Raw genomic sequence first — 24,933 nt, 5'->3', positions numbered from 1 at the left:
GATGGTGTTTTCTGCCCCACAGGTGTTTGGGGGGGGTCCTGGGGGTCCCTCTCCAGTGGGGAAGCGCTGAGGGGAGCATCAGAGCTCCACATCTCAGCGAAGGGGGGGAATCTTCCCGCAGCCCCCAGATTTTGGGGGACCCACAAGTTTCCAGTGGGCAGGCTCTGTGGGGAGCAGCAGCCCCTCCATCTTGGGGGAGGGGGCAGCATTTTTTGGGGGCCCCCAGGTGTGCAAGGGAGATGTTCTATGGGGTGTAGCAGGCCCTATATCTAGGGGGGGGCAGCAGCTTTTGGGGGACCCCTAGGTGTGCAGGGGGGATGATCTATGGGGTGCAACAGGCCCCACATCTGGGGGGGTCAGCAGCTTTTGGGGCGCTCAGCTCTCTAGCGGGCAAGCTCTGTGGGACGCAGCAACCCCCACATCTTGGAGAGGGCAGCATTTTTTGGGGGACCCCAGATTTGCAGTAGGGATGCTTTGTGGGGCGCAGCAGCCCCCACATCTTGGAGGGGGGGCAGCATTTTTGGGGGGACCCCCAGCTGTGCAGGGCAGACATTTTGTGGCCCCCACATCTAGGGGGAGGCAGCATTTTTTGGGGGGACCCCCAGGTGTTTAAGGGGGACGCTCTATGGAGTGTAACAGCCCCTAAATCTTGGGGGGGTGGGCATTATTTTTGGGGGGATCCCCAGGTATTTAAGGGGGATGCTCTATGGAGTGTAACAGGCCCTAAATCTTGGGGGGGTTCAGTATTTTTGGGAGGACCCCCAGGTGTTTAAGGGGGATGCTCTATGGGGTACAGCAAGCCTTATATCTGGGGGGTGGGCAGGTCTCTAGTGGGCAGCCTCTGTGGGGAGCAGCAGCCCCTCCATCTTGGGAGGGGGGGCAGCATTTTTTGGGGGCCCCCAGGTGTTTAAGGAGGACGCTCTATGGAGTGTAACAGGCCCTAAATCTTGGGGGGGGGGGCAGTATTTTTGCGGGAACCCCCAGGTGTGCAGGGAGTACGTTCTATGGGGTACAACAAGCCCCACATTTCATCACCACCACCAGCTTTTGGCCCCCCACCATGTCTCTGCTTGGTTCCACCCCCCCACAAAAAAAGGGCGGGAACCCGAGTGAGGGGGCGTGGTTTGATGACGTCACGCGCTGATTTGCATACAGGCCCCGCCCCCCGGACGCCGTCAGCGCTGGCGCCGCTGGAAAGTTTGCGGCGGGGCCGGGATGGACGCGCTCAAGTCGGCGGGGCGAGCGCTGCTCCGGAGCCCCAGCGCCCACAAACCCTCCTGGGCCGGCGGCCGCCACAAGAGTGAGACCCGCGGGCCCCTCCCCTCGCCATTCCTCGGCCCGCACCCCCTTTTCCCTGTCCCGCGTCCCCTCCCCGTGTCCCCCCCCCCCCGCCTTCCCTGCACCCCATCCTCGTCCCGCATCCCCCTTGTCCTCCACCCCCTTTCCCTTGTCCCGCATCCCCTTGTCCTTCAACCCCCTTGTCCCGCAACCCCTTCCCTTGCCCTGCACCCCCGGGTACCGCCCCACCTTCCCTCCTCCCGCACCCCCTTGCCCCACATCACCCCTTTTTCTTCCTTCCTACCTTTATCCCGCTCTTGTACTCACTTTTCTCCCTCCTTGATGTTCTCTGTCCCCGCTTCTGCACCCCATTTGCTACCCATGCACTTCCCCCCTGCCTCTTTTCCTCCCCCCCTGCCTCTTTTCCTCCCCCCCCGCCTCTTTTCCTTCCCCCCCCGCCTCTTTTCCTCCCCCCCCGCCTCTTTTCCTCCCCCCCCGCCTCTTTTCCTTCCCCCCCCGCCTCTTTTCCTTCCCCCCCCGCCTCTTTTCCTTCCCCCCCCGCCTCTTTTCCTTTCCCCCCCGCCTCTTTTCCTTTCCCCCCCGCCTCTTTTCCTTTCCCCCCCGCCTCTTTTCCTTTCCCCCCCGCCTCTTTTCCTTTCCCCCCCGCCTCTTTTCCTTTCCCCCCCGCCTCTTTTCCTTTCCCCCCGCCTCTTTTCCTTTCCCCCCGCCTCTTTTCCTTTCCCCCCTGCCTTGTTCCACATCCCCAGCTTTTCTTCTTCCTTCCTGCCCATACCCCACTTCTCACCCCTCTTGCACCCCCTTTTCTCCCTCTTTAATCTTCTCCTTCCCCCTTTCTGCACCCCCTTTCCATCCCATGCTCTTCCCCACCTATTTTTTCACCCCCCTGCACTCCCTTTTCTTCTCGCATCCCTTTTTTCACTCCTTTTAGCCCTCCTTGCACCCCTTCCCCCATGTAGCAGTGGGGTGGGAGCCGGGGGGGTGTCCCTATCTCCGTCCCTGTCCCCGTGGCACAAGCTGCAGCGAGGGATGGAGAAGCCCTGTGGGCAATTTCTGGCCTCGTCCCATTTTACGTCACGCAATCGATGGCCCCTGGGCAAGCGGCCACTCAGCCCTGGCTAAGCGTTCTTCCCCTGTGGCCAGCGAGAAGGAAACCATCCCCGCTGTCCCCTTGGGTGGCCGTGAGCCCGAGCATCGCAACGAGGAGGAGGAGGGTGCCTTGCCCTCCTTGCACCCCCTGCCACCCCGAGGCGAGATCAAACTCCTTGACTTCACTAATCTGATGGGATTGACCTGGCATCCTTACACCTTTCCGCTCGGATTAAGGGGCTCGGGGGGCTGCCCCAGCGTGGCCTTGTGGGATGTGCCTGGCAGAGAGGCACAGGAGACACGGTGCCCTCGGGCTCCCGCTGAGCCTGCAAACCAGCCTCGTGCCCTCCGCGGGGTGGGGGGTGTCACCGTCACCCCATGGGACAGAGGCACCTCAGGCCTGGCTGCTTGTGGTACCCGGTGAGGTGGAGGTGAACGGTGCAGAAGAGGATGTGTGGAGTCTGTGTGTCTGTGCGGCCTCGAATGCTTCTTCCTTTCTGAAAGCTCTTCAGTGGCAGCACTTAAACCACCCCTGTTTCCGTCCCAGGCCAGCGCAAACGGGGGGTGCCAGGCACCTCACTGCAGCCGGCAGCGTCCAGGGCAGTGTGAGGTGCTGGGCTGGAGAACAGGCCTTACGAGGAGTGGCTGAGGGAGCTGGGGGTGTTCAGCCTGGAGAAGAGGAGGCTGAGGGGAGACCTCATTGCTCTCTCCAACTACCTGAAAGGAGGTTGTGGAGAGGAGGGAGCTGGGCTCTTCTCCCAAGTGACAGGGGACAGGACGAGAGGGAATGGCCTCAAGCTCCACCAGGGGAGGTTCAGGCTGAACATTAGGAAACAATTTTTCCCGGAAAGGATCATTGGGCAGTGGCAGAAGCTGCCCAGGGAGGGGGTTGAGTCACCCTCCCTGGAGTTTTTTAAAAGATGGATGGATGAGGTGCTGAGGGACATGGTTTAGTGTATGATAGGAATGGTTGGACTCGATGAGCCGGTGCGTCTTTTCCAACCTGGTGATTCTGTGATCCAGGCTTTTCACTGGCATCCTGTTTCTGGCTGAGGCACAAGGTTAATACAGTATCCCAGGTTCTTGGTGCTTCCTTTCCCTTTCCAGCTTTGGGATCTGTATGTTGGTGTTGAGCTCCTGCAAAACCCTTGTCTCCCTGGAGGCCGCTCCCACCCAGCTACCATCATGTAGACCTTAGTCAGTGCGGTGCTGGCCGAGGCGGTTCACTGCTGGCACCCGTGCCCAGTGCTGGGAATGGTGCCACGGTTTATGAGTTTTACTCCCATCTCACCTTTGTTGGGAGGCTGAGTCACCGGGGGTTACCCCAGGGCTGCGTCTCATAGAATCATGGAATGGTTTGGGTTGGAAGGGACTCTCAAGCTCATCCAGTCCCACCCCTGCCATGGGCAGGGACACCTCCCACTGGATCAGGGGCTCCAAGCCCCATCCAACCTGGCCTTGAACCCCTCCAGGGATGGGGCAGCCACGGCTTCTCTGGGCAACCTGGGCCAGGGCCTCCCCACCCTCACAGGAGAACATTTCTTCCTAAGATCTCATCTCAATCTCCCCTCTCTCAGCTTAAAACTATTCCGTCTCATCGTATCCTTGCCCTCCCTGATCAAGAGCCCCTCCCCAGCTTTCCTGGAGCCCCTTTCAGCCCTGGAAGCTGCTCTAAGGTCTCCCTGCAGCCGTCTCTTCTCCAGGCTGAACAACCCCAACTCTCAGCCTGTCCTCATAGCAGAGGTGCTTCAGCCCTCACATCATCTCCATGCTCTCTTCTGGACTGGCTTTAACAGATTCTCTCCCCCTGCTGTCCCCTGCCCTCCAGTTTTGCAGGGAGCTGCAGTTTGGCCTCACTCTTTGGAGGCAGCTGAAGGAGGCTGGATACAAGACTGAAGCCTTCAGGGCCATGTTTTGTCTGCAGTGAGTGGAGGCTCCTCTCCATGAGCCCTGTCGCTCCCCAGGGCCATGAGGTGCCTTGGCAGGGCTGTGGTTTGCTGCCTCAAGGCAAGATCCTTCTTAAACAAGAGAGCTGCAGGTCCTGGGGTGCCAGCTCCATGGCTGGAAGTTTGCTCCTGCGATGCAATTTCGGGCTTAGAAATGCCCACCTGACTTTCAGTCTGGTCCCGAACTCATCTCTGTATTTAGGACTGGCCTTTCCAGCACGTAAGAGAAGATGCTGGTGGCTCCTTGGTGATTTCCAGGGGAAAGCAGAGACCTCTCCTCACTGTTTCCCTGTGTTATGGGCTTCTCAGGGCTATTAGTGACCAATTTAGCAAGTCACAGCACATCACCTGGATTCCTGCAGCCATGCAGGGGCTTAGCTACAGCAAATCCTGTCTTAGCCTCTGCGGGTGGGTGATGGTTAGTGCAGGGGAAGGTTATTGCTATGCGTGGAGCCACAGTGATGCTCAGGATCCCCTATGTTATAGGGTAGGCCTGGACACTCACAATTAAGCTAATATTTGCTGGGGCTTGTGGAAAGAACTTAGAGTCATAGAATCCTTAGGGTTGGAAATGACCTCTAAGCTCATCCAGTCCAACCGTCAGCCCAGCACCCCCGTGCCTGCTAAACCATGTCCCAAAGTGCCACGTTCACGTGGTTTTTGAACCCCTCCAGGGATGGAGACTCCATCCCTGCCCTGGGCAGCCTCTGTCAGGGCTTCACCACTCTTGCAGCAAAGAATTTTTTCCTAATATCTAGTCTAAAGCTCCCCCAGTGCAACTTGAGGCCAGAGGGGTTATTCTTGTCTCTGTCCCATGTCCTTCCTCCAGCACATCACAAGAGCTATGAATGCCCAGCATGGCCAAACCAACCCCCTGGTCGTACCTATACTTTCCCTCTGGACTTGACAAGGATGTCCTTATGCATTTAGGAATCCAACAGCCTCTTTTTTTCCTCTCTAGAGCTCCCGGAGAACTGGACAGACACCCGTGAGACGCTGCTGGAGGGGATGCTTTTCAGCCTCAAGTACATGGGCATGACGCTAGTGGAGCAGCCCAAGGGAGAGGAGCTCTCCGCAGCTGCTGTCAAAAGGATCGTGGCCACCGTGAGTGTCCGTGCTGGCACAGAGCTCTGTCTCCTGCTGCTCAAATCACTCTGTCACTGGGGAGGGGTTCAAAAGCCGCAGATCTGGAGGCAGCGCTGTTTGTCTGCAGCCTGGGGGTGTCAGGACTGCGGGTCCAGAGGTGAGCAGGCAGCTGGTGGTGTCAGTAGAGATGCAGAGAGCAGCACTGGGGGGGGCTTGGGACCAGCCCCAGCCTGCGGATGGAGCAATCTGCGGAAAGCTGGTGTAACGTGTCTGAGCTCTGGCTGTCCATGATAAGCTTGGATGACCCTGGGAGTGGGAGAAGCCTCTGACCTAGTGAAATCAGCCTTCCCCAGGGCCGTCTCTCCCTGAGCAGGGCAGGGACAGTGCTTTGAGTGCAGCCAGCGCATGAGCAAGAGCTGGGATACAGTTCTGAGTTTTCCTTCCTGGGATTTGGAGGGTTAAGAGGAGAAGGGAGCAGGACAGCTTGCTCAATTCCCAGCCAATGCAGCGACTGTCTGCTCTGACCTCTGATGCGAGAGGGATAGATTTTCAGCCATCCTCTAGCACCAAGCCTCCCTGGAGCCCCTGCTTACCAGGCTCCAAGTAAAATTAACACTTCTTTAAGCCTTATAAAACTGAATGAGGCAAAGACCCAACCGTACAGTTAACCATCATAAAACTCAATGGGGTGGCGAGCTGCGCTGAGTAATGATGGATCCTTTCCTGGCATGTGCTGAGCTGGACAGGAGGGGAGGGCTCACATGAAACGGGAGCCACTGGCAAAGCCTTTCACGTCTGCTCTGATCGACCGAGAACAGAGCCTTTAAATAAAAGCCCCAGGGCTGAGGCCAGCCTGGAGGGTCAAGACCTACCACTGGCTGGTCTGAATGTGGCTCAAGCGAGGTGCGCAGGGTGCAGGGCTGAGGGTCCAGCTCTGCAGTCTGCCCGCGGTGTATATTTTTAGGGAGAGAAGCTGGGAGGCGAGCCAAATGTAGCCTGAAGGGTGAAAGGATGAGAGTAGTAAATGAGAGAAAGTGGCCCTTAAAAATCTGGTTACTTTTTAAGCTCATGTCCTGACCTTAGTGTGGGGATGCTTTGCTGCTTGAATAAGGTTTGGCAGCACAGTTTGAAGCCAGCTGCTTGGGAGCCTGTGTCCTGTGGGACTGTCCCTTGCTGTGCTGGTCTCCTTTCTGCTCCGGAGCTGGCCCTAAAGACCAAACTCTCCAGGCCAGAGCTGAACTGCTTTGTCCCATTGGCCCACAGGGAAGTCCTCATAAAGGTGCTGGGATGGAAGTACCTCTGTGTGGGGTGGGGTGGAGTGGAGGGGTTGTGTCCTTGTCTCATTAATGCCAGCAAAAATCACTGCTTCAGGGAAGGAAAAGTTCTAACGAGTGCCTTGTCACACCTGGAAGTGAATGCATTCTCTTGTACCAACAACTCTTATTAATGTGCCTGCTGGGTTGTGGTATCCAGAGTATCTGCTCTGCTTCTGTGCCTTTGGATGTATCATTTTTAAAAGCTTGTGACTTTCCTCTCCCTTTTCCTCCCAAAGGCAAAAGCAAGTGGAAAGAAACTGCAGAAAGTGACTCTGAAAGTCTCACCTAGAGGGATCGTGTTGAATGACAGCGGAACAAACGAGCTGATCGAGAATGTCTCCATATACAGGTGGGTTCCAGGATGCGCTTCAGTGGGTGTGTGCCCCGAGGGTCCTTGTCTACTCTGATCTCCACCTGGGCTGAGCTGATGCCTCACTTGCCATCACATCTTGGTGGAAACAGTGGTGGGGAAGGAGGGCCGTTGCTAAATCTGAGGTAGATTTACATCTGGTGCAATAAGTGCCCAGCCAGGGGTAGGGAAAGATATAACAAGCCTGGAGGTGTCGTGTGTATGGATGGCAGGTCCACAGCCAAGTGCTCCACAGGTACGTGTGGCTTTACTGCCTCTTCTCAGCATTAGAAAAGCCAAAGCATCAGAGTGATGGCAAGAGTCGAGTACAGACATCAGAGCGTCTCTGAGCGGGTGAGGACCCAGGGCTGCCCTCCCCTCGCTGGCTGCTCTGCATCTCTGATCTGTTTAAGTAGCTCTGACAAAGAGTGGAGCTGGGACAGCTGCTGAGACCCAGTAGCAGGGTGGGGAGGACGAGGATGGGGTTATCCCATATCTGCTCCTCAGCCTTTGGCAAGTGTTTCTTCCGAGGAGAGGCTGGAGGCAGGCACAGGCCTGGCGTAGCAGAGCTCAGCTCAGATCTGGCCCTTCTCCACCTCCTCCATCGCTTCTTCCCCTGCATCCCCCTGACTCTGCTTTTCTTCTTCACCTGTTGCTCTGTACCCCTTTGCTAAATGTGGATTGGGGAGCACTGGGTTGGTTCACTCTCTTTAACCAAACTAACCCGCTTGCTTTTCTCCAGTTTAAACTAAGCAGCTGCGTACGGCCACCGGTGCTGAGCCTCAGCCCTCTCCAGGAGATAAACCAGCTGCCACAGAGCAGAGCTGGGCACAGCAGCCACGAGTGCCATCACGCCAAAATCAGGATCGCTGCACTGGTGTGAAGGGCAGGCAGAGCTGTGGGGGGTTTGGGTTTTAAGATGCTGCCTTAAATTCTGCCTGGACGCTTTAACAGCTGGCAATAAAGCTGTTCCTGCCAGTCAGTGCTCGTGTACGAGCATCCCCTCGATCCAGCTGGCTGAACTCAGCATGTCCTACATAGGCTGTTGGCACGAGGAATGATGCTGCTCCCCAGAGATGCTGGTGCTGCATGAGGGGGAGTTAAGGTGAAACCTGGGGTTTGTGTTTGTGGAGGGGTCGCCTCCCTCCTCTGCGAGCGTGCTTCACCGGTGGCGGTGCCAGGGCTTTCCTCTAACACCTCTGCTGACTTCTCTTTGGCTTTTCTGCTCTCTGGGGAGGTGCTGGCTCAGAGCTCTTGCCCCAGATCAGGTGTTTGAGCAGGACGGGGTGGCCACTGCTAAAACAGCCGCTGTCACCAGATGTGCCGCTGCCAGAGGCCTCTGTTGTAAAACTGGCTCGCAGGCGCGTGTTATCCTTTCCCTGGAAATAATTGGCCATCGAACGTTGAGCTGAGCGCTGGGGGTGCTGCGAGGGCCACGTGCCTGTGATGATGACCTTCTGTGGCTTTGTCACAATTATTGAAAGAGCAGCAACACTGTTGTGGGAGAAAGGAGTGAACTTCCGAGTGCCTCTTTATACATGGTATGGCTCAGCTCTGGAAAAGAAAATATAGGCCATTGAGCAGAGGCATCCTCACACACACCAGGAAACTAATGTGTTGTAAATAGATTTTGAATGTGGCTTTTTTAAGTCTCAACATCTGGTGGGAGCTGGAACCTTCCTGTCCCCTCCCTGCAAACTCTCGGGGGCAGTGAGAGCACGAGCTGAAGGGACAACCTGGGGCCATGGGAGACCTTTAACCAAAGCATCCCAGTTTTTCCTGGCGTTTTCTCTTTCCTTAACACCTCTCTGATTTGTTGCATGCCCAGGGAAGAGGCTTTGCTCCCTGCTAGTACCTGCTGCCTTGCACTAAACTTCTGGGGCTGCTTTGGCTGGTGCTTGCTGTCTTCAGACGAGATGCTCAGTCCTGCAGCTCCTGGTACAGAGGGACCCATGGGAGGAAATGGTGGCTGATGCTGAGGGACCCGCTGCCCTGCAGAAGGGAGCTGAGCTCTCGATCGTAGCCTGCTCTCCCCAAACTCCTCAGCCTGTTGCTCTTCCAGAGCCTTATTCAGCATATTGGAGTCAGCTCTGCCCTGCCTGGGGGCTGGGAGATCTTTGGGGACACTGCAATTGGGAGGCTGAACCTCCTTCCCTGTGTCCCGAGCGCTCAGAGGTCTCAGAGAACCCTGTGCATCTGCTATTGCGCATCTCTGAGCTTGTATTTCAGCCTTTCTGACTGCTTTTCTTGGGCATCCCTGCATTAATGTCTTTCCCTTGTTTGAGCCTCAAGATTAAATTGTAGGTTGAGAAAAAGTCCTTCTTTCTCCTTGCAAGCTTATCCTCCGAGCACGATCGTCCAGAGTCTCTCTTCTGAAGGCAGAGCATTTGTCAGGCATAGTCCCAGGCTGGCACACTAGAGACTCTTTACCTTCTCTAACCTGTCCTTTTCCACAAGATGGAACGCTTTCTCTTCTTTCCTACCTCCTACATGCACATGGCTCACACCATGGCTGTGGGAGTTGCTCTGGGCTCTTCTTAAGCTCCAGCCAGTGGCATCGACCCCTCTGCTTTGGGAAGAAGTTGTGCTGAAGCCTGGTAACGCTCCCACGCTCCCTCTGCCTTCCCTGCTTGGCCCCAGAGCTGGAAGCCCTGGGTTAGGTCAGAGGAGGGGTTGGTTGCTCACTCCTGTGTGCGGTGCCCCAGACAAGACGTTTCGTTCTGTCTTTCAGGATATCCTACTGCACAGCAGACAAGATCCACGATAAAGTGTTTGCCTACATTGCCCAGAACCAGCTCAATGAGAACCTGGAGTGCCATGCCTTCCTCTGTACCAAACGGAAAATGGTCAGTCCAGAGGAAGAAATGGGGATGTGGCTGTAGGAGGAGGAAGCAGAGAGAGAGGGGATGTGGCGGTGAGATAACAGCTCTGCCCCTGCTTAGGGCGTTTGCTGCAGCAAACGGCTGTGGGAGAGCACCCACCCTCCTGTTGCCATCCCTGCCGCCTTGGAGGCAGCGGATCCTGGCGGTGCTGCCTGGCTGTCGCTCTCGAGCGCACGTAGCTCCGGGCTGGGTTCAGCCCATCGTCTTGGCAGGTAAAAGCTCTGCTCCGAGGTCCGGGGTAGGTGTGAGAGGACCTGGCCCCGCACCAGCACCTGAAACACCTCTGCTCTGCTGTGCTCCTGGCTGCTGGGACTCTTCCCTGCTCGACATCTGCTTTCCGGGGCTGCTGGCGCCTGGCTGAGCCCGGCGTGTGGAGAGGCCTTGGCAGGCACTGAGGTCTCAAGGGAGGCTGGCAGCGAGGTGCCCAGGGGGCGGCTGCATTGATGGGAGGCATTTAGCCAGCGGTTCTGGGCTCACTGCCCTGGCTTCCTTCGATTTCTTGCTCTTGAAGCTCCCTGTCCCATTTTTAGTGGGGTCTTTGCATGGGAGCAGTGCAGGAGAACCTGCTGCGTGCTGAGGATGGGGCTCGAGGGAGAGATCTGTCTATGGAAAACAGTCTCCGGCTCTTGTTTTGAACCTGCTCATGGGATAGTTTTCCTGCTGATTCAGTGCATCAGGATGGGCAGAGACCCAGCACTGATGACCTGGCTAGGGGGAGAAGTGGGTCACTGGGCACCAGTGCAAGTGAGGTAAGGAGAGCCCTGGAGGTCTCTCAAATGGAGCCAGAAGTGGGACTGAGCCCCCTGCTCACAACAGAAAGGAGGCTCTATGGAAGAGGAAGGGCAGGTAGGATCCCTCTGCCCCGAGAAGTCCTTCTTCTGGTGCCTGTTTTGGGACTGGAGAACAGGATCACTCAAATCTGCAGGGAAACAAACCTTCTGAGAGCTGTTCCCACCTGATGCATCCAATCCCTGGGTCCTTACGAGCATCCCTGTGATTAGGAGCATCCCTGTGTCCGAAGCACGGCTGCTGCAGCTCTGTTAACATTCTGTGCTTCTCCTGCCTCATTTTTTTTTTCCCAGTGAGAGAATAATGGAAGCTACAAGTTGTCTCCTTTCTGCGGTGTGTGCTCCCATCCTTGCACGGTGAAGATAAGCTTCGCTCTGCAAATTAAAATTTAAATCTCCCCAGTGCTAAAAGAATTATCGCAGTGGTACATCAGCTCAGTGCGTCTCCCTCCAAATAAGGTTCTCCAAGGCCTTTTGTGGCAATAACTAGAAGTATTTTGTCTATAAAATGCATGAACGCCGTGCCCTGTCCCCAGACCAGGGACGGTCCCTGCCCCAGGGCAGGGTCCTTGAATGTACACACAGCTCCCAGTCATGGGTGTATAATTAGTCCGTATTTTTAGTTCATGGGTAATTCTCAACGGTCTCTGGGTCTATTAAACTTGATTCAGATGTGACAGCTTAAATTGTAAACAGCTGTGAGGAGTTTCATACTTAATTACCATATTTAAGTTTTTGCCATAAAGCGTTTGCACTTCCATCAAAGATGTAAATAGCTCCGACATTCAAATGAGCTTTGCGAGGCTTAATTGGCAGCAAGGGGTTTGCTGGGGCTCCTCACCCCTCCTGTCTGGCTTCTGGGGGACGCCTGTGCCCTGTGCGTGCTCCCCATCATGTCTCTGTCCTCCCCGCTCCCAGGGGCTGCGGGTTACGCACCCGGATTTGTTTAGTTTGCAACTTCGGAAAGCAAACTTGTGCCTCCAGGCTCCTGCAGAGTGCTACTCGTTATCTCCTTGTACTTAAATTGCTCGGGAGCTCTGCCTTCTCCTAATGAAAGTGGCATTTATGGCACTATTTATACATCCTCCAGCAGCTCGGGCTATTGAAGGTGGTGGGGTTTTTTAATGCTGCTCAAGCTATCAGCTTGGGGCAGAATGGAGGGGCTAGAGGGAAGGTGTCCCTGCTCCTGTTGTGACTCTGGCTTTTGGAAAACAAACCCTCAGTGTTGGCCGAAGCCAGCAAGACCCCAGTGTAGCTCGGGGGAGCCAAGGGAAGCCCTTGGGGTCTCTCTTGTCCTGCCTCTCGGGTGGCTTCCCATTGGAGAGAGCTGCAAATTCAAAGCATCCTCATGGATCCAGCCATAGAGGGGATGGACCACAGCTCTGTATATCCCTTCCCAGCACTGATGTGGCCAAGAGTGGTCCAGGGCTTAGCCCAGGCACTGCTTCCCTTTGAAATTGTTCTGGTGGATGATGCTCTTCAGGTGCAGCCCAGGCCACATCCCTCAGAGGGATCCTCTGCAAGGATGAGCCTGGAGCTGTGCAGCACTTGAATTTTTTTAGGTCCCGCGCAGGTCCTGCGGTCGGGAGCAGCTCTTCTGTCCCCATCCATCAGCGCGGTGCCTGTGACATTCATGCCTCCTCCTTCTTGTAGTTACACCTAAAGACAAATCCACAACGAGTTGCGTGTCCTACACAGAGCAAGTCTCTGCTTCCATTGATCTTTGATTACTTCTCCCCAGCCAGGCGTGGAGCCTGCACAATGGAGAACTGGTTGGATCCAGGTTAATGTGAATCTGCAGAGCAAAACCTCCAAATGATTTAAATCTACACGCAGACCCATCCATTAACATGCTGCCTCCCTGCTGTCTTTCCAGGCGCAAGCGGTCACCCTCACCGTAGCCCAGGCCTTCAAAATTGCATTTGAGTTCTGGCAAGCTGCTAAGGAAGGTGAGGTTTTCTTCTCTCTTCCCACTCTTCGTCTAGGATTTCAAGGGATGACTTTTTTTTTCCAGCTTTCAAGTGCCTTTCCCCCTCGCCCTCCAGATTTCCAGGCTGCTGTTAAGGTTGATCCAACCTCCGATGTGATTTAAGGCATCTTCCAGGATTCTCTTGACAGCCTTGTAAATCCAACCAAATTCTGGCTGCGCTCCTGTGATGTAGGCGTGCTGTGAGGGGCTTGGTGCTTGGTGCTTGGCTGTGGAACTGCAGAGCCTGGCTGCTATTGAGGATTTTGCTTTCACCTTCCATGTGGTTGCTCTGGGGAGAAGAGACCTGGTGGCTCATCCTCACCGTCCTCCCTGTCCCTCCACCCTAAAAACTGGCAGGGAAGCACTCTGCGGGCAGTGATGGGGTCTCCTTCTTTTTCAGAGAAGGAGAAGCGGGAAAGGTCCATCTTGGAAGGAGAAGGGACGAGCAGCCCCAGCTCAGAAGCCCCTGTCCGTTCAGACACATGTAAGTCACCAACAGCTTGGGGATGGGGAGCAGCCTGAGGTCCTGTGGGGTTTTTCCTGAGTGAGGCAGCCTCCTGGGAGGGCTTTGAAGATGAGCAAGGAGCAAATGGTTCTATTGTAGAAGAGATGTACTTTGGATGTGGAGGCTGCCTGCCAGGTCCTTCTGTCTCCCCTGAAATATCTCCTGCAGACCCTCATTAGCAGCTGCTGCCCCAAATCTGTTTACTTCTGCTTGAGACAAATTGGCCATAATGTCCTTATGAGCTTAGCACAGACTCGCACATCCCAAGTTTGATTTTGGGTTTGTACCAGTCCAAAATGACTTGCTATCCCGTTGGCTGAAGGAGATGGATATCCAGGTACTGCTCTGGCTCTCCTAAGGAAGGAGAGGCATGTGAAAATAAAACAGTTAAATAGTAAACTGCCTCATAATTCAATGCCTTGCGTGGCTTCTCTGCTGCCTCTGAAATGCAAGACGCGTAGCCAGGGAGAAGTGGGACAAAAGGCTAATCTCTCTTCCATGCTGGCCATGGAGATAAGAGGATTTGGCACGGAGGAAAACAGCATTAAACTGGGCTTCCTTCCAAACTGGCACGTCTCATTTCTTCGTGTGAAGGCCCAGAACTGGAGGAATCTGTCACAGGCGGTGGCACATTGGGATAAATGATGCCTGGGGCTGCCACGGGTGTAGGAATGGGCTCTGGCTTCTGTGTGGGGGTGCTCTATAGCTGGAGCGCTTCTGCATCACCCTTACTGCAGGGTGATGGATCCAAGGCTTCCCTGAAACAAGCCAGTCCGTGGTGTACCAGCAGCCCACAAGCTACAAACCACTCTTCACCTCGTGCAGCATTTGCCCTCAGGGCCTTAAAATAATGATGCATCTTTGTAAGGTGCTGAGTCGATGCTGTGGGCTGAGCTGAGGAAATTGTTTGGGGTCTGTTCCCACATGGAGCTACGAAGCACTGGGGTTGGGATACCCTGGGGTGAGGATGTCTCAGCTTTGCCTGGGGCTGATCCTGACTCATGCTCTACGTGGGTACCCAGGAGCATCCTCTGCTGGAGTGGGGAGGTGGCCAATCCGTCCCTTCATCCCTCTTGAAGAGGTCTTAGGTGCCTGATCAACATCACAAATTGTTCAGTCTGAAACCAGATCCCCAGCCTGGGTGAACGTAGCTCCTCCAGGCTCAAATTTGGGGCCATCCTGGAGGAATTCAATGCCACTCTTTTGATCCCCTCTTGAGGGGAAGAGATTACTGCACGACACTGCTTTTGTGTTGTCTCTGATTTCCTCTCCCCTGCCTCATTCCCTTTCCACTTTGTTCACAGCAGCGGCCACGGGGAACTTGCTGGATTTAGAAGATCCTGCCAAATCACCCCTGACCAGCAGGACAGACTCCCCGTGCTTGGATAACAGCACTTTTGGGCCCAGCTCCTCTGTAAATAACAACGTGGTGTGGGTAAGTGTGTGCCTGGGGCACTGCGGCATCTCCTGAGCTGAAGGGTGCGATGCCACCTCCATTTCTTGTGCTTCAGGTCCCATCATAGTGCTTCTCCTTGGATAAATTTCCCCCAGGAGCTCTGGGACGGCTGAGCTGTTCATGCAGAGATTCCTGAGCGAGGGTTTCAGTGTCCTACTTGAAATGATCGATTAGCGTTCAAGTACCCATTGCCCTTTTTAGGCTCGGTAAATAAATGAAGGAGATTGCGAGGCACTCTGAGAAATGCCGCTGTCAGGTAATTGAATATTACTTATTCTTGAGCAGCATTTCTCAGTGGTTTGTCACTTAATTGAGAGACCACCTAACTGTGCCATTCAGGGGAAAAAGTCATTATGTTGATGGCTTTTGTTTACTGTTCACTAAAACCAGGTTATATTTATGTTCCTTATTACTCTTATTTTCCCTCGGTCTTGTTTGTGGCTGTATCTTGCTTGTGTGAGCATGGGTGGCTTCTCTAAAATGTCCTCAATCATCTGGCTTAATTGCTTCATGGATCGCTAATGGAAAAATAACAGTCTAGCCAGCATGCCTGGGTGTGCATCCCTAGGGAGGCCTCACCAGCCGGGCCAGATGATCTTTGAAGTCCCTCTTGACCTGGGACCTCATTCCCACCACATGCCTGCTCTGGCAATACGCTGAATTTTGGAGAATGGGATGATAAAGGCTTTTTCCTGGAGCCTGAGTCTACTGGGTTTGGGCCTGAGGCTTTTCGGCTTAAACCTGAAGATCAGCTCTAAGTCGTATCAAATCATGGAGGCTTATCAGCAGTCTCCAATCCCACTCTTCTTGCAGGGCTTTCATACTTTACATATTACAGAAACTCCATAAGTGCACCACAAGATTTTGGGAATAGCAAAGCCCTCGCACAGAGCCCTTCTTCCTCCTTGGGAGGGAGAGAGAGCTGGGGGTGTTTAGCCTGGAGAAGAGGAGGCTGAGGGGAGACCTCGTTGCTCTCTACAACTGCCTAAAAGGAGGTTGTGGAGAGGAGGGAGCTGGGCTTTTCTCCGAGGTGGCAGGGGACAGGACGAGAGGGAATGGCCTCAAGCTCCACCAGGGGAGGTTTAGGCTGGACATCAGGAAAAAATTTTTCACGGAAAGGATCATTGGGCAGTGGCAGAGGCTGCCCAGGGAGGGGGTTGAGTCCCCTTCCCTGGAGGGGTTTAAGGGACGGGTGGACAGGTGCTGAGGGACATGGGTTAGTGATTGATGGGAATGGTTGGACTCGATGATCTGGTGGGTCTTTTCCAACCTGGTGATTCTGTGATTCTATGAAACCTTCCTCCCCCAGGCAGCTCAAATGCTTCCTCTGGGAATCTGTAGGAGCAGATCAAAGATGAAGGATCCAGGAGTGCTTGCAAGCAGGGCATCTTCCCCCTGGGCTGCTGCAGAGTTGCTTTTTGGGTTCCTGATCCAGAAAAGCCCCGAGGGTTCCCTGGAGCATCTTATCGAGCTCTGTCAGAGCAGGAACCTGCAGCTCGGGCCACTCTTGTGGCAGTAGCTGGAAGAGCTGCGGTTAACCCCGGAGGGGGATGTGGTGCAGCTGCTGGGCCAAGTCCAGCCCATGCAGGCAGCAGGGCAGAATTAGCCTGGTTTGAGACGGTGGGAAAGGGCTAAGCCTCTGCCCCATCCCTGCACTGTGAGGGATCCAAACCCAAGCCCTGGGATCGCTCTGAGGAAGCCTGGACCACCCAGAGTTACACCTCCACCCTGCAGCTTGTGCAGAGAGTGAGATAAAACCTGCCTGAGGAGGCAGATTGTGTTGCTTTAGGCACTTGCAAATCAATATACCTGTATGTTTTGTCTGGCGTGCTCAAGTGCAGAGCTGGATCTCTAAATCCACTTTTGTGCATTCTCTTAGCAACTACTTCTCTCTCTTTTTATCTCTTTAACAAAGGAAATGGATGATGGTCTCGACGAGGCATTTTCAAGGTAATTCTAATAACTCCCTTTACGAGTTCACGCCACTGGGGAGCAGCCCTGGGGACTTGGCTGGTGACTGGCTGTTAATAATGCTTTTAATCTAATCAGCTGCCGCAATCTGACCTAGGCAGCTGCCCCATCAGTGCCTCAGCTGGTAATTGAAAGATAGGCTTTGAGGCTGGCTGATAAGCCAAATATTTTGACAACCTTTTAAGGATGGAGAAAGGCTGTATGTGATAGGGAATTTAATTCCCCGAGCAGTTGGTGCGTCCGCTTCCACTTCGCGAGGATGGTTTGAGGCTGCCTGTTTCCAGCCCCCATTGCAGCTGCAGTGATGCTGGTCCCCGCTTCTAGACTTTACCCACCCTCACTCCTGCATGAGGTTTGGAATAACCCTGGGACCTCATTCCCATCTGTCCCTGAGCCACCAGCAGCTGCTGAGGGCAGCCTCCCTGCTCCACCAGTCTGTGTTGCAGCACAAGTTGCATCAGGGCGACTGATGCACCAGTTTTGAAGTCGTGCACCTGAGCACGTTCAGAGTTTGTGGCCGTAGCTTCGTTTGGCTTCGTTCTGGACTCCCCAGTCCAGATTAGGAGCTTCCCTGCACGTGCACGCCGAGCAATCCAGCAATGTTAAACAAATCCATTTTCCTCCAGGTGAGTTTTCCTGCCGGTCCTCAGGCAGGCAGACTGCTGCCGGTGACGAGGATGTTTTAGTGTACGCAGGTCTCATCCTCTAGATCAGTGTGTGAAGCTGCTGGGGCAGCGCGGTTTGCGGAGACCCCACTTAGAGTAAAGAGCTGCCCTGAGTGCAGATGCTACAGGCAGCCTCCTCTCCAGCTGGGAGGCACTAAAAGAGGGAGTCAGGCAGGAGCAGGGCCGAGCCCAGCGCCGTTGTAGAGCCGCTCACCTCCACCAAGGTTTGCAGCAGCGCAAAGAATTGCACGCTCAGCCCTACAGAAACAGACCTTCCTGCCTTATTTGGCTCTCAGAAGTGATTTACAGCTTCCACTTCCATGGTAGCCCTGTTCCCAAGTCAAGTTTGATAGAGGGGCTGCCTGAATTTATGACTTCATGTTATCTCGTTTCCTCACCTCTGTTCCTTGCCCTACTTAATTAAGCAGATGATGTTGGTTGCGGTCGTTTGTTTTGCATTGCTGGATGCCGAGCTGTCACATCACCCTTGGCCTTCTGGTGACTCAGTATTTGGACTGCTCCTCCTCCGAGGCGGATGCTTCCGAGAGCCTTCCAGACACATCATCACTGCTGGTCATTTTTCTTCTTTATTAAAACCCATGCGTGTGGCTGGTTTCTTCCGAGGCTTATTCGCCATCGTGCCTCCGCTGGATGAAACACCAAATATTTGAGTTAACCTTTGGCCCTGGGAGAATTGATGCTGCAGTGTTACACTTTCACAGAGGTATTTAATAACAACACAACAGACCAGGGCTTGTTAGGATGGGCTGAGATGAAGAACCCTTCAAGCTGACGCTGTGGGCTATTAAACATCATCTGAGCCCTGCTGGGTCTTAACTAAAGGACTTAAATGCCTGGGTTGCAGAAAGCTGCAGCCACGCTGCATGTCCAGACACCCTCCCATGAAAACTGAGTCACTGCTGTGAGGCTGCTGCTTTGGTCAGCGGAGCATTTACACTGAAATCCCAGCTAAGGACACACCCGCCGGCTTGGGGAAGGAAAAAAGCACCGTTCTGCTAGACCATTAATTTATGAGATGTCCAGACTGCTAACTCCTGGGATGCTGGCAGGGCAAATATTAGGATAAAACAGCAGCAAAGCTGCAAATGTTATGTGCCAGCTCTCCCCTTACTAAACCATTTCATTCCAATAGAGGGCTTTGAAATGTGGAGCTGCAGGTCAGGTTCGGTGTTACAGATGCATGGAGCATCCAGGCTATAAACTGCACGGATTTGTGTTCTTACTTTCTGTTTCTCTTCCCTCTCAGACTGGCTCAGTCGAGAACAAACCCTCATGTCCTCGACACGGGACTGACAGCCCAAGACATCCAGAGCGCAGAAACACTCTCACCTGTGGACTGGAATAAAATAGATTCCAACACAGGCGAGAAAGACGATCTGTTCATGTTTTGAGGTCGAGTTCATCTAACAGCTGACAAGAGAATAACCACTAAAAGTCCATGGACTGAATCTTGCTGTTCTGGGTGCTGTGCCCAGGGGACTCTCTTGAGGGCTCTTCACCAAGCCAGGTGACATTACAGCACAGTTTAGACCAAAGCTTAGGAAATGTAACACAGATTTTTATACCTTGCTTTTGTTGAAACCACAAGATGCTCTTGAATATATTTATTCACAGCCGTTACAGTTTACATGTATTATTGGAAGGTGTGGAGAGCATCTACAGTATTAGATGGCAATAGACGATGGAAGAACCTCCAGCAGTGCCTGTTTCTCTCTGAAAAAAGACTATGCAACACCAAAGTCTCTCTGTATATACTGCTCTAGACAAAGGTCTGCAGATGCAAATGCAATTGCAAGCACAACTGTTACTAATCCACCGTTTCTTGAACACCACATCGCCTGCCGAGGCGAGGGGAGGAGATTTGCAGCAGCTGCTAACAGTGTCAAAATCAAAGAGGTAGCAGAGATCTTGCTTTTGTTGTGAATGTCTGTGATACTCTCACAGTTGTCAATCACCCCAATGCGTTCTGGCTCTTTCTCCGCCAGCTCCGTATGGGAATTGACACTTTTTAACCCAAAGACTCTTAGGAAGTTTTGCACTTTATAACTTGAACGGCAAGCAGTGGTCCGAATTGTCGAGGTAAGCAGTGCCTGTAACTTCTCTTCCAGAAGCTATTTACCCCCAAAAACCCTGAACCCAGTCTGTTTCAGAGCTGACTACTCCCGTGCACTGTTTGTGATGCGACTCGAAATGCTGAGGCTCTGTTGCCCTCTTGGCTTGACAAGCAAAACCACCAAGGAGGAACCATTTGTTTTGCTAAAGCGTGTTGAAAGTTGCAGGTTGGGTGAAGCCAGCAGCACAATAGATCTGTGTTCTTGGCTCTGCTAAATGGATTTGGCTGTGCATGCCTCTACTGTCTAAGGACCGTTTGGTTGTTGCTCGCTCAATAGACTCAAATGGAATTGGATTAGGCAAGGCCAATACCTGAGTGTTCAATTAGCCAAGAGGTGCCCCTTCCAGCTCGACTCCGATCCTCTTCCCCTCCGACGGCCGTGTCTCCTGTGAGGCTCAGGAAACTTCATCTGCTCCTGGAACTGAAAATAAATAATGGAGGAATAAAGCTTATGCTAATTAAAAGATTAAGTTTAATGATCCTAAATAGTCGCACTGACAGTTTGCAGTGTTTGTGGCCTTATGTGAAGTATACTAATCTGTTTTATAGATTTGTAACTTGGGTTTGAAACACTAATTCATTCCCCAGATAGCTCTTTATAACTCTTTAAAACTGCTTGCAGGAAAAAAAAAAAACCTCTTTGTCAGCTGTAAGAATTTATTAGGAAACAGCTGAGTGACTCTGACTTAGATTTGATGTTTTTTATCCCTAAGTGTTGTTGTGAGAAGGTATCAAGGACCTGCGAAGCTGACTCACCATGTCTCTTAATAAAATGTGTGCTCTGTTTATCCTGCAAAATTGTGTTTAAAGCAGTTTTACATCCTGAAACTGCTGTGCCCGTCACTTATTTGATCGCACGTGTAGCGTCTGTCTCACAATTAAAGGAATCGTGGCTGCCCCAGCCCTGGAGGGGTTCAAGGCCAGGTTGGATGGGGCTTGGAGCCCCTGATCCAGGGGGAGGTGTCCCTGCCCATGGCAGGGGTGGGACTGGATGGGCTTTGAGGTCCCTTCCAACCCGAACTGTTCCATGGTTCATTCAGTTTGTTGGTGCTCGAGGCACATGGTAGAGACATGAACCAGTTGCATACGCGATGCCAAAACAAAGTGGTTGTATCAAGCGCCTTGTCCTGCCCCTGGGGAGTGGGGATTCGCCTAGGAAAGAGCTTGGGCTGTAAGAATGAGCCACGAGGATTTCTCTGTACAGTGATTTTTCTCCCTTTCTAGACACTCTAGGAGCACATACTGAGATGCACAGTACTAGACCTGTGTGTATATAGTTTTTTAAGAAAACCTTCTGCTGTAAAGAATATACATACTGAGGAAAATAAACCTTACACCATTTTTTTGAATCTCTGTGCTGGGTCTCTTTGTTTTTATCATGCTGCTTTTAACATGTAGAGAAGCTTTTGTATTTCCAGCTGGTGGAGTTTGCTGCCTCCCTTGATGCGCAGCAGTAAGCGATTGGAAACATCTGCAGGAGGTTTGTGTCCCTCAGAAGAGTTTCCAGGGCCATCAAGGTGAGAAATTAGGCACTAGCTGGTGGTGCTGCCTGCAGGAAACACTTGTGGGGCTGAGTGTGGCCACAGAGGGATGTGAGACGGCTGCCTTCCCTCCTGCTCCAGACTGAGAGGTGACTTGTAAATCCATCCCTGCCTGAGCCTCTGCATCGCTGGATCGGCCTCCAGGTAAAGGAGCTGCTGGAGCATGTCCAAAGGGGACCACAAAGCTGGGGAGGGGTATGGAGTGCAGGTGTTATGAGGAACAGCTGAGGGACCTGGGTCTGTTTAGCCTGGAGAAGAGGAGACTGAGGGGAGACCTCGTTGCTGTCTGCAGCTCCTGGGAAGGAGGTGGGTGCTGGTCTCTTCTCCCAAATAACAAGTGACTGGATGAGAGGAAATGACCTCAAGTTGCACCAGGGGAGGTTTAGATTGGATAGCGGGAAAAATTTCTTCACTGACAGAGTGGTGAAGCCCTGGCAGAGGCTGCCCAGGGCAGTGGTGGAGTCTCCATCCCTGGAGGGGTTCAAATAGATGTGGCACTTGGGGACACAGTTTAGCAGGCACAGTGGGGTTGGGCTGATGGTTGGACTGGATGAGCTCAGAGGTCTTTTCCAACCTCAATGATTTCATGATTCTATAGGATCAGATAGAGAGGCTGGTACTTTGGTCTCATCTGCAGGTAAACGTGGTGCTGGTAGCATCAGAAACCAAAATCCCTTAAGTGACAGAGTTTCTGAGTTGCTGTGCAAAATGCTTCTCCCCTGTGAGGAGTTTAGTTTGTACAGCTGCCTTTTCATTAAAAACAGCCCAGCAAGTCCAGCACTGCCCTGCGTACTCATCCTCCCCCTGCAATTCCTGCCTTTGCTGGCTGTGAGCTTGGAGCCACTGGGCTCCTGCAGCCACCAGCTGCTCACACTTGCCTGGGAACCGCATGGAGAAATTCATAGAATCATAGAATCACCAGGTTGGAAAAGACCCACCGGATCATCGCGTCCGACCATTCATCTGGGGATGCTGACAAACAAGATTTAACCTGTGAGTAGCAGCGAGCTCCCTGTGGGCTATTGGAGCCGGGCTGCGGGCAGAGCACGGAGACGTTGCAGAGGTGCCTCTTCTCTTCCCCAGTGTTAGACTAACAAAACAAATCCAACAAATGTTCATCTTTCTGCTTAAATTGCCTGTTCGAGGGCGAGGTGGTGCCCCCGATTGTGAGTCCGCGAGTCCCAGCAGTCTGCGCCTTCACGCATAACTGATGGCGACGCTGAGGAACAAATTGATCTTTCAGTTTTGATGTGACCTTTTTCTGAAGTGCCAGTTAAACTCTCGGCATCCGTTTCCTTCCCCGGCGCTGGCAGCGTCCTTGGGAGGCAGGGGCTCGGCGTGGTGAGATGGGGCGATGGCACCGAAGGAAAGCAGCTGCCTGCTCGGTTTGCTGCAGCGTCCAGGAGAACTGGGGGCTCTGCCTACCCCGGGGGACGTGGAGCTGCCTCTTTTCCTCCCTTGGAGCAGCCACAGCAGCAAGAGACGGTGGCGCAGGCTGTGAAATGCTGGTCTGTCACTCCGTGTTGGCACGAGGTCTACACAGAATCACAGAATCACCAGGTTGGAAGAGACCCGCTGGATCATTGAGTCCAACCATTCCCATCAATCACTAACCCATGTCCCTCAGCACCTCGTCCACCCGTCCCTTAAACCCCTCCAGGGAAGGGGACTCAACCCCCTCCCTGGGCAGCCTCTGCCAGTGCCCAATAACCCTTTCCGTGAAAAATTTTTTCCTAATATAGGTTGTAACAACTCCATCCATCCTATGGATGGTAGCCAGCATGGGTGAGGAAGCTAATGCAGAGCCCGTCTTCAGTCTCCCTCTCAAAATCACCTGCTAAAGAAACAAAACCTGCAGCTACCACAAGCCACATGGTTCAGAGCCGATGTCGTTAACTGCTGGTGCTGTGACTCGTAAAAATCATTTAATTCTCCTCCCAAAACTGAAACAACAAACCTATTTGGTTGCTGTCAAGTTACAGCTTGGGTTTACACATATTAATTTTGTCAGGTCTTGCCTTTTCCTCTCTGTTCAAGGAGTGCTCTTGAGTGATCATAGAATCATGGAATGGTTTGGGTTTGAAGGGACCTCAAAGCCCATCCAGTCCCACCCCTGCCATGGGCAGGGACACCTCCCACTGGATCAGGGGCTCCAAGCCCCATCCAACCTGGCCTTGAACCCCTCCAGGGATGGGGCAGCCACCCCTGCTCTGGGCAACCTGGGCCAGGGCCTCCCCACCCTCACAGCAGAACATTTCTTCCTAAGATCTCATCTCAATCTCCCCTCTTTCAGCTGAAAACCATTCCCCTCATCCTATCCCTGCCCTCCCTGATCCAGAGCCCCTCCCCAGCTTTCCTGGAGCCCCTTTAAGTCCTGGAAGCTGCTCTAAGGTCTCCCCAGAGCCTTCTCTTCTCCAGGCTGATCAACCCCAACTCTCTCTGGCCTCATAGAGAGGTTCTCCAGCCCTCAGATCACCTTCGTGGCCCGCTCTGGATTCACTCCAACAGCTCCATGTCTTTCCTTTCAAGGAAGGACAAAGTCGAGGCCGAACCCAGCTCTGAGGTTCCCGGCCTCAGGGACGGCGGCAGTCGGTGTGACAGGATTTCAAGCTCTGAACTTCTCCCTCCTTGGGGCACCGAGAGAGCTTGTAAAATCACGCCAAGCTCGAGCGAGAGTTGTAGGGCCGTCGTTACCCAGATCATTCTTTTTTAAAGTACAAATAAAGGGAGCAATATTTCATCTGAACACCTGAATGCTTGCACGATGCTTTTTATAGTCAGCCCCAGGGTGCCAGGAGCTGTGGGCTGCTCTGCGAGGCTTTCTGTGCTCTGAAGCAAGAAGAAACAACCATCCCTGTGGAGAAGCACAAATGCATTTTGGCTCAGGATGGGGCAGGCCCTGGGGTGGGGATGGAGGGGGGTGCGGGTTGAGTGCCGCTCTCCTCCACTCTTAGGTGTCGGCGTTGCGTGACAGCTGTTTGAAATATCGAACCGCCAGACCTGGGTGAGGTTCATCCCTGTCAGAGCCGAGGGGAGCTGAACCAGAAGAAACACCAGGCAAAGGTCACGTTTGCTGAAAGCTTCGGTGCCAGCCTTGCTGGGTCCCAAGTTTGCTCAAGAGGAGCTCGCCATGGGTCAGCAAACGGAAGAGTATTTTGTAAGTGGTCTCTGCTTTTGAACTTCTTCCAGGGTTTGCAGCACTTAATGGCACGAGGTGATACTGCAGCAGGAGACCAGGGGCAGCGATGCAAGGCTAGCAAAGGGCTTTTGTCAAAGCTGCCATCACCGGGAGCTGCCGAGCCGCGTGCCAAGGCCTTTGGTCATAGAATAACCATAGAATAACCAGGTTCAAAGAGACCCACCGGATCATCGAGTCCAACCATTCCCATCAATCACTAACCCATGTCCCTCAGCACCTCGTCCACCCGTCCCTTAAACCCCTCAGGGAAGGGGACTCAACCCCCTCCCTGGGCAGCCTCTGCCACTGCCCAATGACCCTTTCTGTGAAAAATTTTTTCCGAATGTCCAGCCTGAACCTCCCCTGGTGGAGCTTGAGGCCATTCCCTCTTGTCCTGTCCCCTGTCCCTTGGGAGAAGAGCCCAGCTCCCTCCTCTCCACAACCTCCTTTCAGGGAGTTGGAGAGAGCAACAAGGTCTCCCCTCATCCTCCTCTCCTCCAGAGGTCCCCCAATGTGGTCCCCACAATGAGGGGTGCAGGGTTATTCCACCAAATCCCTTCAATGTGCAAATGTCTCTCCTCTTGAAAAAGAGTCATTTCAGTGCCAAAAATCCATAAACTTGTCCAAAAATTAACTTTTTCACGCTCTCCTTCAGAGGAAAACCTGCTGGCAGGCTCTGCTTCCGCTTGCCCTGAAACCTGGTGCCTCGATCCATCAAATTGATGGTAACGAGGGGTTGAAGGTGCCCGTTTCTGTTGCAGA

General features: G+C 53.4%; 1 protein-coding gene across 2 annotated transcripts; it reads left to right on the top strand.

Annotated features, from left to right (window-relative positions):
* Positions 1-1,170: 1,170 nt before the first annotated feature.
* On the top strand, positions 1,171-20,820 carry LDLRAP1 (low density lipoprotein receptor adaptor protein 1). 2 transcript variants are annotated; one of them, XM_069875269.1, is made up of 9 exons: positions 1,171-1,300; positions 5,293-5,435; positions 6,970-7,082; positions 9,814-9,928; positions 12,629-12,701; positions 13,122-13,205; positions 14,534-14,661; positions 16,598-16,632; positions 18,586-20,820. In XM_069875269.1, the coding sequence occupies exons 1-9, from the start codon at positions 1,216-1,218 to the stop codon at positions 18,728-18,730; spliced, it is 921 nt and encodes a 306-aa protein (XP_069731370.1). In that variant the 5' UTR covers positions 1,171-1,215; the 3' UTR covers positions 18,731-20,820. The 2 variants fall into 2 exon arrangements, with proteins under 2 accessions (XP_069731370.1, XP_069731369.1); XM_069875268.1 differs by having other exon boundaries at positions 14,531-14,661; positions 18,586-20,819.
* Positions 20,821-24,933: the final 4,113 nt, after the last annotated feature.

Source organism: Phaenicophaeus curvirostris, chromosome 23 (assembly GCF_032191515.1).
Source record: "Phaenicophaeus curvirostris isolate KB17595 chromosome 23, BPBGC_Pcur_1.0, whole genome shotgun sequence".
NCBI classification, from domain to species: Eukaryota; Metazoa; Chordata; class Aves; order Cuculiformes; family Cuculidae; genus Phaenicophaeus; species Phaenicophaeus curvirostris.
The sequence above is the reverse complement of the archived record's forward strand: the minus strand, read 5'-3'. Positions and strand labels throughout refer to the sequence as shown.

Bases quoted from the DNA above. Each gene is read 5' to 3' on its own strand.
- LDLRAP1 (XM_069875268.1), top strand. From the start codon at position 1,216: ATGGACGCGCTCAAGTCGGCGGGGCGAGCGCTGCTCCGGAGCCCCAGC. The intron at 7,083-9,813 runs GTGGGTTCCAGG...TCTGTCTTTCAG, and splicing joins GAGAATGTCTCCATATACAG to GATATCCTACTGCACAGCAG. The intron at 16,633-18,585 runs GTAATTCTAATA...CTTCCCTCTCAG, and splicing joins CTCGACGAGGCATTTTCAAG to ACTGGCTCAGTCGAGAACAA.